The 13,219-nt window shown below is 33.0% G+C and overlaps 1 protein-coding gene across 1 annotated transcript in view; it reads left to right on the forward strand.

Annotated features, from left to right (window-relative positions):
* The first annotated feature begins 550 nt into the window (after positions 1–550).
* The window catches only part of LOC134527357 (ribosomal protein S6 kinase alpha-5-like), a 736,083-nt gene continuing 723,414 nt past the window's right edge, over positions 551–13,219 (forward strand). Inside the window, exon 1 of the mRNA XM_063359971.1 lies at positions 551–818. Coding sequence (XP_063216041.1) covers positions 686–818 — 133 coding nt within the window. The 5' untranslated portion in view covers positions 551–685. The remainder of the gene's footprint in view (positions 819–13,219) is intronic.

The raw sequence follows: 13,219 nt of genomic DNA on the forward strand, positions 1-13,219 counted from the left end.
CACTTGGGTGCTGCTGCTATCTTACGTCGCATATTGGAAGCGTTTAATTTAGTTCTTCTTTTTCCCACTAGATAGCAGCAACAGTTGTAATCGTAAATACTAAGATAGCCCACTTTTCTAAACATTGCGCAATGTAAAAAAAGCTAAATAATATTGCAATGTTATTCATTCAACAACATCCCATGATTATCAATTTCTCTTTAGATTAAGTAAAATTATGGCATGCGAATATGTGAATAAATTTTCATTCCGGATTGCAGAAAATTTATTAAAAAACGCGTGACTGTGTTTTGAATATAATGTATGAAATGTTCACAACATGATTACGTAAAAAAAAGTAAGCTATTTAAACGTTGATTTACGTCAGCTAACTAAGCCGTAACAATTGTGTATGTTAAAGGGCAACTCACGCAATAACACAAAGGTAATTTTTTCGCTCTCCAGTACTGAGTCCGAATTCCTAAATTGTTCTGAAAGTGTTTGGGTTTGTCTCCGAGGCTTAAGTTCTTTGACCTGGCGCGCGAGAGAGAGCGATACGGGATAGCAACAACCGGGCTGCAGCAGCCGGTATTCGCTAGACTTGAGTTGTGTGGTCGGGGGTGTGTCGTAACAATTGTTCGGTGGATTGGTTCGTAAAATAAGTTCGGCACGTTCGCGAGCGCCTATAAATCTTGGAATTGCCACCATGGAGGTGTCCAGCACGTCCTCGGGCGCCTTGCACCTGCCTGGACCGGAGGATGCTTGTTACCAACAGCAACAACAACAACAACAACCTGTCATCGTGACAGCCGACACCGTCACCCACGTGTTGACTTACGGTAAGTCAGCGCAGCCTTGCGCAGTCATCTCAGTGCGCAGCTGCTTGCGGCGTGCAGAAGGGGGCGGGGCATCGCGCCGCCAGCTAACTTCAAGGTTGTCATGTTAGAGCGCAGTAAAATAAATTGTTCCTCGTAATGTGAACGTTTTTACTCCCCAGGACGGCAAAGTATATCGAAAATTGGCCTCGTGTTGTGGTCTGTCGTTTAAGATCACTTACTAACCATCAGTTTTGCGCTAAATACGATTTTATACTTTGTATTTAACATTCCCGCTATAGTAACGCAATGCTATACTTTACTTGTTAAATATTTGTTCAACACTGAGAGCGTGGCAGCAGAAATACTGTAAAACATTAAACATAATCACCAATAACTTATCCCGCTCAAACGCACGTGCGCTTTCAATTATTACGATTTAAATAGACGGCTCTTTTGGTAGTTTACGTACTAAACGAATTTTCCTCACTTATAGAGCCAATTAGTTAGGAAGAGTTAGAAACGGTTCAACTTGACTAAGTTCAATAGCACTAATACTTAGCACATTATTTTAAACATTGATTTTTTAACTGTTATATACTTGATTGAAATTAAGTTGTATGTGTAATACAAAAACTTCAAATCTTTATGTAGATACCTCGCACTAATAATTAAAGTTATGTAAATGCTGTTGACATTGAGAGTAATGGTCAGGGGCGCAAAACTAAATTTCCAAAAGGGGGGGGGGGGCAATATACCTTTTTATAAAGAATCATCGATCCCCACTATTGAAGCAGGGGATCCGGGGGCCCTCCCCCGGGAAAATTTGTATTTCAAGGTGGAAAATGGTGCTATTTAAGCAGTTTTACTATCTAAAAATTGATTACACAGCACTTTCTTTGCCCCTGTTTGCCCCCACTTCACGGTTTCAGAGGGGGGGGGGGGCAAATTACCCTTGCCCCTCCCTCCTGTTGTTGCGCCCCTGGTAATGGGTACATATATGTCATATAAATAATTTAATACGATAACTTACTACGATAAGTCAGACTGTTTGGGTTGAGGAAAAGGTACACCTCTTGCATTACTGTGACAATCACCATCTATTCCCCCGTAACACAAGATACTGATCCTTAGTAGATGCGTTTCATTTTCTCAGTTTCCGTGCCATTTTGCTACAAAAGTTAGCCGGCAAGCAGAAAAGCCGATAACGTAAGGTGCGGATTCCATGCTGTAGTGTATCCGTTGCTGCTTCTAATGAAACCTGTGATCGAGGTAAGATCGTTGACTAATGGTATGCAGACCAGTTACCGTCTTCATTGCACAAGATCATCATTCTCATACAATAGTACAACAAAACTGTCGAACTCAGCTGGTGTAAACAATCACACTTTCGTTTTTTTTTAAATTTTTTTGAAGTGACAACGTCTAATAAATCGATGAACGTCGGCTGCACGCACGAAAAAGTGTCCAGTAACGCACGTTGTCCCACTACGGATGTGTCCTGTTATGCTCATTGTACGCATGCGTGGCATCTCACTTCCACTGGATTGGAACAACCATCGATTTGACTTTTCAATAATATTTTCGTCGTTTGAATTATTAATATTATGTAATTTAACGATCGTCCACCGATTTTCAGCACAATCGGTACGGTTATTTAAAAGTAATGTTGAATATTCAAATACTTTTTAACGAACAATGGTGTTTTACAGTTACACATAATAATTCAAATTACACCCGGGATCTTTTGAACAATGTTTTAAAAAATATTGTAACACATTATAAATAAGTTTGGTGTATTTGGGATGCGTATTTGTTATAAAATCGTGTTATAAAAACGAAATAATATAATTACCCTACCATGAACAAAATTTTTATAAATATATATACATAAAATCTGAAACTATTAATTCAAATATGGCCTCGTGGCCATGCGGTTAGCATCGCTGACTAGGTTGACGGATCGAATCCTCGCCGCCGCTTTACTTTAATTTTTGTACTTGTAAAAATAAATACGGCGCACGCGACACTACAAAAGTAATAAACATACTTGAATTAATGAGTGCAAATAAAAGTAAACTTAACAATTAAGTTGTAGATTTTATTTCACTCCTTTGTATCCATACAAAATAGTGATAATTCAATAAAAAATATTCAATTTTATTCATAAAAGTATGCAGAGGTAGATTTTATCATACAAAAGATAGAAAAAAGAAAAAAATACTTCCTCAAAGAATAAAATATTTTTAACGAACAATGGTGTTTTACAGTTACACACAATAATTCAAATAACACCCGGGATCTTTTGCACAATGTTTTAAAAAAATATTGTAACACATTATAAATAAGTTTGGTGTAATTTGGGATGCGTATTTGTTATTAAATCGTGTTATAAAAACGAAATAATATTATTCTCCTACCGTGCTGCTATCTACGGTGACGGACGCGAACCGAATGAAACGCGATATGTATTCGCTATCGCGGGAACCAGGCACGGCGAGTGCAGTAATAATAGGTTATGTTACAATTGACTAAAGAATTATGGTTTTTCATGTAATTTATGATAGATATTTGATTACAGTTTATTTATATGAAAACTTGTTCATAATTATATTTAAAATTTATAGCTAAACACCAGTTTTTAAAATTAATTACAAGTCATCTAGACGTAAACTGCTTCGTCTACTGTTTATAAAGTGAAGTGAAAAGTTAATGTGGTATTCATTGCTTATTACAACAACAATTTAGGGAATAAAAGTTAATTATTCTTGCATTTTAAAAATCTGATTACTAGTATAATTTCAAGTATTTATTCTTTTATTATTAAAAAAAATAGCATCTGTCGGCGAGTGCAGTAATAATAAGGTTATGTTAGATATTTGATTACAGTTTATTTATATGAAAACTTATTCATAATTATATTCTAACTTTATAGCTAAATGCCAGTTTTTAAAATTAATTACAAGTCATCTACACGTGAACTGTTTCGTCGACTGTTTTTAAAGTGAAGTGAAAAAATGTGGTTTTCATTGCTTATTACAACAAGAATTTCGGCAATAAAGGTTAATAATTATTCTTGCATTTTAAAAATCTGATTACTAGTATAATTTCAATTATTTATTATTTTATTATTAAAATTAAAATGATTCAATTTTATTCATAAAAGTATGCAATCATTTCATCAATGTTTTGTTATGACGTTGTCACGTTAAACTTTTGTTCGTAAACTGACTTTACAGACAACCAATTTTTTTTTAATTTTTCATAAGGCATGCCAACAAACAGGAGTTTTGTTAACATTATTGGAAGTCTGATTTGTAGTATCTTTACTCAGAACATGGCCCCCACAAGGGTGGGGGTATGTGGACTCCTGGGTCCTGGGCCCGGTCCTGGGGGGGGATGGGGGGATAGCATAATTTTATTTTTCTGTAACTATTTTCACCTCAGTGTGTGAAATAAATATACATACTTGCTGTGGTTATTTTTAAGTAAAATGATTTTATAAATAAAGCTTAGTTTGGACTTATAAAATAGTAACCATAATTATACTCTGTATTTTCATGTTAAATAACATTCTAAAAAGAGTGTGTAATGTATTACGTGACTGTAAAATTGGGGGGGGGGGGGGGGTTTCCTCCGATTCTGGTTCCATGGCCCGTAATCGAATGATGAGGAGGCCATGACTCAGAACATATTTAAATGCGCTTGTAATGAAAAACTATATATGGTCTGAATTGTTAAAAACAATCTCCCTTTCAAATGTAAAATTAAATAATGTTAATAACTGTAAAATGAACAGATATAGCGTCTACAAAATACTGTGAGTTAAATAAAAAAAAACTTAGTTTATTTTTTATCAGAACACTAGTCACCACTTTGAGATACATATAGACATGATTGCGTAAACGAATATTTGTTTTAAACGTTGAAAACTAGTCGGTTAGGAAGAATGCTTTGTAAGAAGTATCTAATTGGGGCGCCTGGCACAGGCTTTAAGGCTTTGAGCCGGAGGAGCTTACCGTCTTTTTTGATTGTGATATCATGACGGCCATCTTGGACACAAAATGACTCAAAAATGACTCAAAATATCCCTATTTCTAGGAAAAAATTCCCGTTTTAAAGGAAAATTCCAAAATTCCGAATTCGATCAACCTCAAAAGACGTTTGCCTAAGAAAGAACCAAAATTCCCCAAAGAGGCTTAAATTCCCCAAAGACAAGCCATCCTAAGCATCTGACGGCCATCTAGGATGAATTGACCTTGACTGTAAAATTAAAATGCTTTAATTTTTAACCTAAAAATTCGGAAAAAATTCCAAAAAAAAATATTTCTTTAAATGCTTTCTTTCAAATTTTTAGTTACTCAATCGATTTCGGTCCTTGGATCCATTCCCGGCGAGAGTAACATGTAATATATTAATAATAAATTTTAAAAAGTTTTAATGAAAATAAAAAGTGATTAACAATTCTTATGTCACAACCCATTAATTATTCTATATCGTTGCAATTTTCGTTACGGCCGCCATCTTGAGAATATATAATTATTATGCTAGAAATTCGGGAAAAATTTTAATAACTATAAAAATATTAACTGATCAAATTTTGATAAAATATTATTGACGTGACAACGTCTAATAAATCGATGAACTCCGGCTGCACGCACGAAAAAGTGTCCCACTACGGATGTCCCACTACGGATGTGTTCTGTTTGCTCATTGTACGCATGTGTGGCATCTCTCTTCATGCTCATTGTACGCATGCGTGGCATCTCTCTTCCACTCGATTGGAACAACCATCGATTTGACTTTTCAATAATATTTTCGTCGTTTGAATTATTTATATTATGTAATTTAACGATCGTCCACAGATTTTCAGCACAATCGGTATGGTTATTTAAAAGTAATGTTGAAAATTCAAATACGTTTTGAACCAACAAAGGTGTTTTACAGTTACACATTATAATTTAAATTACACCCGGGATCTTTTGCACAATGTTTTAAAAAATATTGTAACACATTATATATAAGTTTGGTGTATTTGGGATGCGTATTTGTTATAAAATCGTGTTAATATTATATCCCTACCGTGAACAAAGTTTTTATAAATATATAACATTTGAAACTTCATTACTTTAGTATGGCTTTGTGGGCGTGTGGTTAGCGTACCTAACTCTTAAACTGACGGTTGTCGGTTCGCAACCCGCCAGCTGCGAAATTTTTTTTGTTCTTGTAAAAATAAATACGGTGCACGCAACATTTCAAAAGTAATAAATATATTTGAATTAATGAATGCAAATAAAAGTAAATTTATTAATTCAATTGCACATTTTATTTCACTCCTTTGTATCCATACAAAATAGTGATAATTCAATAAAAATGATTCAATTTTATTCATAAAAGTATGCAGAGGTAGATTTTATCATAAAAAAGATAGAAAAATTAAAAAAAAAAATTCTTCCTCAAAGAATATAATATTTTTAATGCCTAAATGGTTTGGTTGCAAAAACCTATTACGGCTCAGTCTCAGGCCGAATATGATATTTCCTTTTCTTCTGGATCAATCATTTCATCAATGTTTTGTTATGACGTTGTCACGTTAAACTATCGTCCGTATACCGACTTTACAGACAACCAATTTTTTTTTAAAACACACCTTATGACGTCCTCGGTTCGAATGCAGTGAGGGAAATTTTTTTTTTTAATTGTGACTAATCCTTCCTCTAAGGGAGCCCTCGGCAGACTGACGTCCCACCACTAATGAAAAGGTACACATATCACCAGCTAGTATGACATCATGTCTTCCATCTTGTTCTCTTCTGCTAGAGTCTGGCATCTTGTTTTCGTCTGCTGGAGATAGGTTTGATTTTTTTCCATTAGAGTGTAGCATTCATTTATTTCTGCGGCGTCCACCAACTTGAAATTTTGGATGCTATCTTAGAAATGCATAATTATCTAGCTATAAAATCGGGAAAAATTCAAAATTTCATAAAATAAATTTGAAATTTATTTACTGATTGAATCGATTTATTCCTTTCTTTACTGCGATCCCTGGGCGATGCAAAGACATATTTTATGTAAAAAAACTTATTCAATAAAATATGGTGAAAAGTCCTCAAAGAAGCTTAAATTCCTCTACTACCAGCCTTTAGTAAGCAGATATAACACCATCTTGAAATTCTGTAATAATTAAACCAGAAATTTGGGAAAAATTTCAAAATTAATTTTAAAAATCTGCATCTAATATACTGATTGTTTTGATCGATTCCTTGATTCGATCCTTGGTCAATGCAAAGAAATTTAATTTGAGGTAAAAAACTCTTATTTAATAAAATATGGTGTAAAGTCCTAAAAGAGGCTTACGTTCCTCATATACCAGCCTCATATAAGCCAGTATGGCCGCCATCTTGGAAATTTGTATTTATTAACTTTTAAATTCGAAAAAAAATTAAAAACCTTATTAAAATAATGATTGATGCGATAGATTTTCCTCTTTGGTTTGATTCTCGGCCAGTGATAATGATAACTAAAGCTTAAAATAAATTTTTAATATGTTTCCTATTACCTTTCATGGAGTTTATTAATCATTCATTCTAATGAAAAACAACTCTGGAAAAGATACCTGTCCGACGAATTAAATATGTAGACACGCTGCCTAACAAGAAAGTCTATTTTTTTTTCGATTCAAAAAATACATTCCAACCATTTCATGTACAATGATACGGTATACGTATAGACCAAGTGTCTTCGGACCACGAGACCAGGGCATGGACAATGTCATATGTATAGACCAGACATTTCCGAACCACAAAACCTACTTCATCGATAGCTAATATAACATATTTCAAGCAGTCTAGATAAAGTCTTCGAACTGTCAGTCCTAAAGTATCGAAAATTAATTACAAGGATTTAGACCATCAGAACATGTTTTACACTTACTAAAGGACCAAGAATCCCGGAAAAATTGTTTTATCAAGACCAAAAGGTTTTGATCAATTAAATATTCAGCGTCACTACAGATTTTACAACGTAATTTTAACGAAACGACACACAAATTCAACAAAAAGAACACACATAATTGACACACAGTACAAATTCACGCAGGACACACATTGGACACAGAGTACACACAGGACACGCAATGAACATAGAGTACACACACGCAATGGACCCACAATACACACAACACGCAATGGACCCACAGAACACACAACTTGCAATAGACCCACAGTACACAACACGCAATGGACCCACAGTACATACAACACGCAATGGACCCACAGTACATACAACACGCAGTGGATCGACAGTATACACACTGAACACACAAAAAACACCCAGTAACCCACAATCAACAAAAAGGACGCAAATGTGGAAGCACAATCGGAAGCACAATCAACGAAACGGAAGCACAATCGGAAGCACAATCAAAGAAAAGGAAGCACAAACAACGAAAAGGAAGCACACTTGGTACCACAATAACAAAAAGGAAGCCGTATTACAAGATTTAAGTCTTTGTTAGATATGAGATTACAAGAAATTATACATTAAAATTTTTAAAATTTAAATTATTTATTTATTTCTCAATATTATATACATGCAGGTTAAACAAGTGCTTATTGTATGTAGTCAACCTCCCTCAGTTATACTGTTACAGGTAGGAATCTATAGCAATAATAAAACCAGTTTGGTACTCGGAACTCACATTGTAATGGAGGGTTTTGATTCTGCCCCCAGATGGACGAACCAGCCCCTATGGCCAGCCTTGCTTGAGGATTCCGAACATGGAGTGGGTAGTGTCGAGCCCACGGTCATATAGACAGGTCTGGCAACTTACCTTCATTCTCCGCCGGCTTAACTGGGAACTAATGGCGCTATAGAGCATCCCACTCTTAGATTGCAGTATGGAAGTAAATGGGCGCATTCTCTCTCTCTCTAACACACGCCGATTGACGTTAGCACTGTCCTTGTTTCTTCGTGCGTTGTTGCCAAATATCAAACGAAATTTAAAATTTTAATTTTTGGACCAAGCTTTTTTTCATATTGTATAGAATCAAAATACGCATCAGGCAATGCTTATTTTGAATACTTAACAATATTTTAAGTGTCCGAAAAAATTAAAAAACATAACTTATTCGCTGCGAACTGTTTTGAAGTATTCCGATATGTTTCACATAAAAAAAAAAAACCTACATGTGTATTTCATTCAGATTTTTTTATTAATAAATTAATGCCTTAGGACGCCACCGAACAAATGTTAAGACAAAAACTATACAGGTTTCACTTAAATATTTTTTTTAATATATTGAAATGCATTTTCTCACAAACTGACACATCAAAAAGTTGACCCGCGGAAAATTTTTTTTCTATTAAAGATAGATGGGGGACGAAAGCGAGAAAAATGTTCACAATGAATTGAATTAGTTTTTAAAAGCAGCGCCATCTCAATTGCTTCTACAGTTTCCGTGGAAATAGCTGTTAAAGATGTGTCTTATCAGTACAAGAGCGCCCGCTGCCGTCGTAAGAGGAAACAGGGCCGTGTGTTTAGATAAGTGGGGTTCTGTCCTACAAGCAATTTCAAATACATGGCTTCCTTAGTCAACAAAAAATATTATAATCGATTCTTGAACATAATATTTAAAATGTATGAAATAAATACGAAGGAATTTAATAGCGATCATGGTACAAAATTTTGAATTATTTTTCTATCCTTCTCACCAAGCATCTTATCAAACATTGTTTTAGACAAAGTTTTGGAAAATAATTATGATATTATTACAAACAATTTAAACAGATTTGATAATGTGTCTCACTAAGGCAGTTACGTTTTTTTGTCCGGTGAAATTTTTTTTCGAACCCATGCAGTTATGGCTGGTCGTATCAAAAATGTATTTAGAAAACATTTTTCGGCATTAGGTAATCCGAGTTATCATACGTTAAAACGGATTCGATATTATTCATATTATGGGAGTTGTTGCGATTTTTCTGTTTTTCAAAAAATCTTCCCCATTTCGAACCAATTGTTCGGATTTTTCCCATAACTTACTCGACCGAGAATTTCCATTACCGTATTTTATTTATCATTTTGGACATGACTTGTCCAAAAATACGGCATTTATCGGGCCCATGAAAATGTGATATATATATATATATATATATATATATAATTATATATATATAATTATATAGGTATATATATGGGATTTTTAGAACAGAAAAGAAAACTATAAGAAAATTTCGTCTACAATAGGTAGTTTTTATTTGAAATTAACATAAAAGTGGCATTATTACAAATTTATATGTGTAATAGTATAAAATATTATAAATTACGATATGATTTCTTAAAATGCTTCTTGTTCTATCCAAATTACAAAGACACGCATCTCCTGAAATTCGTAATGTGTTAGAGATTTGGCAACAGCGCGCGCCATAAGCCGTGTACTGCAATCTAAGAGTGGGACGGGCTATAGTAGTAGTTGAACTCATCATTAACATTCTGTTAAATGGGAGTTTCGAATAAAATATTATGTCATTCCTAATTCCACCTCAATTTTTGAGTTATTTTCCCAGATCATTATTTTTTTATTCTTTTGGGTGCTTGGTAAATTGGTTACATGTACCAATGCCTTAACGTTTCTCTACGTTTGTTAAGTTGAAGTGAGAGAGAATACCTCGCTCTTGTAATGCGCTTGGCTGTAATGAAGATTACTGCTTAAAACTATCAAGTATTTTCTTTCATTTTTATACCTACCTAACGACCCGGTTAAAATAATAAAGATTTTGGAGTACAGTTTGAAAACTTATTTTTTAATTATTTTTTAAGTAAGTTACTTCTATGGTGTAGGTGTTAAACACATGGTCTGACTATCCGCCTGCTCGGGTTCGATACCAACTAGAACTATATTTTGTTTTAATTTTCCTTTATTTCTTGAATATTAAACAATTAATTAAAGAGGTTAAATACATTTAAACAGTTTAATTACACAATTAGTTGAGGTTTTGAACAAAATAAACATTTACGAAAATTGTTGTAAGTAGGTACGTAATTATCTACTCTGCTTTTTATTTAATGCCAGAAGAAACGTTAATTGGTTTCCATTTTAAAATAAAATAATATTGTTTAATGACAAATCACTGCAGACACGTAGCCAGACGCTGTTCACAACTGTAGAGACTGTTATAAACTGTATGAAAAAATTTATAGTAATGACCGACTATAGGGGATTTGAAACCACTTCCAGGGCCGTGTGCTCTGAAGTCACGAAAGAATTGAGATATATATATATATAAGATATATATAATATATATAAAATTTATATAATATACATAAGATATATATAAGATATATATAAGATATATATAAGATATATATTAGATATATATATATATAAGATATATATAAGAGATATATACAAGATATATACAAGATATATACAAGATATATACAAGATATATATAATATATATAATATATAATATATATAATATATATAATATATATAATATGTATATAATATATATAATATATATAATATATATAATATATTTATAATCTGTATATAATATATATATAATATATATAATATATAATATATATAATATATAATATATATAATATATAATATATAATATATATAATATATAATATATATAATATATATAATATATAATCTATATAATATATAATATATATATAATCTATATAATATATAATATATATATACGATACAACGAAACAAAATGTTACTATTGAAAGACAAAATTTTAAATCACAAACTATGCTATAGGTAATTTAAAACCTTTCGTATTTAAACATTAATTAACTAAATTAAAGGAAACTTTATTAAATTAAATATATTAATGTTAATTTTTACATTTTACTGTTAAAATTTATTTATTTCTGTAGTTAAGTTTTTAATATTGCGAGAAATAAAGAAAGGAAAATGTTAACAACCCTCATTTCAGTGGGAATTGAACACGAGCTTGCAGATTACCAGATGAATCGTCTAAACACTACACCACCTTACTAACTAATTGAAACTGTGAAAAAAAATATTTTATATTGTACTTTAAAATCTTTAAAGAGCTATCTTGCTTCCTAGGGCCCACTCAGGCGATATGTTTCAGGACGTTGAAAGGGGCACATTCCTGCTTCTACTCACACAGTTTAAACCAAATCGGTAAGCCCCGACTCCGACCCTCCCCTTTTTAGTCAAATGTTAAAAAATAGTTACTTTTTTTAAGATTAATATGTATGACAAACGAATATTTTTGATTCAAATAAGTTTTAAACATTAAAACACGCTTTCTTATTGGAGATCCCAGTTTGTTTGGGATCCGCATTCTGAACACTCCAAATTTAAACTGACAATTGCGGGAAAGTTACAAGTTATTGCTATGCATTAAACCCCTCAAAAGCTTCCAAATAAATTTAAAAAACCTAAACTTAAACCAGTCGTTTAAAACAAAAACAGAGTTATAAAAAACATCCCCACGTTTATACCTAACTCCCATTTAACACAGTGTTGATGATGGGTAGGTGACGAGCGCCGCTAGTTCACCAGGAGGACGGAGAATGAAGGTAAGTTGCCAGACCTGGCTGTATGACCGTGAGCGCGCTCTAGCGCGTGAGGTGGCGACGGGCGCGCAGTGCGACCCGCGGTCAGGGATGTTGCCTTCTAACGAGCCGGCGAGGTCGGCTCCCCGGGCAGCACTAGAGGCAACAGCCGGTACTGCAATCACGTGTTAGAAATAAACTAGCTAATACCCCGTGGCTTCGCTCGCACAATTTCCGAGTATTAAATAGTTAGGTTTTTTACTTCCAAACATTTTTACTGAATAAAAAGAAAAAAAAATGAATGTTTAGATGCATAAAATATTTATTTCATTACATAACTGTTTAAGAATGATATTTTTGGTGTAGTTATACGTAGGTTTTTTTTTGTATAGTTTAGCTGTCTGATTTTAAAATTTCTGTTGCAGAGTGTTCGAAGATATATTTTACCTTGATGAAATCACACTTAACTCCTTTTCATCATGAGATAGACAATTAAAAAAAAGTTCTTCAACTCGCACCTAAATTATTTTAACAAAGCTTATGCTATCGTTTACACTGAAATTTTCATTTACTATGGTTAAAGATATTCTTAGAATTATTAAATCATTTCACTTTCTTACAAATACCTCCTAATATTTAAGGATTTTAGATACCATCAAACATTTATTAAAAAAAAAAAAAATACAGATATCAGATGTAATATACAATATATTAGTTGACTCTTAGTTTACTTAGTATTACTTAAACGAAATCCCCAAATTTTTACCCCTCACGTCTTTTCCCACAGGGATGCCTATGTAAAAATTAAGATCTAAGTAAATATGGCAATATCGATTTACCAAACAAAAACCGAACTCAACCCTTTTCTTTCTTTT

This window comes from Bacillus rossius, chromosome 1 (assembly GCF_032445375.1).
Source record: "Bacillus rossius redtenbacheri isolate Brsri chromosome 1, Brsri_v3, whole genome shotgun sequence".
NCBI classification, from domain to species: Eukaryota; Metazoa; Arthropoda; class Insecta; order Phasmatodea; family Bacillidae; genus Bacillus; species Bacillus rossius.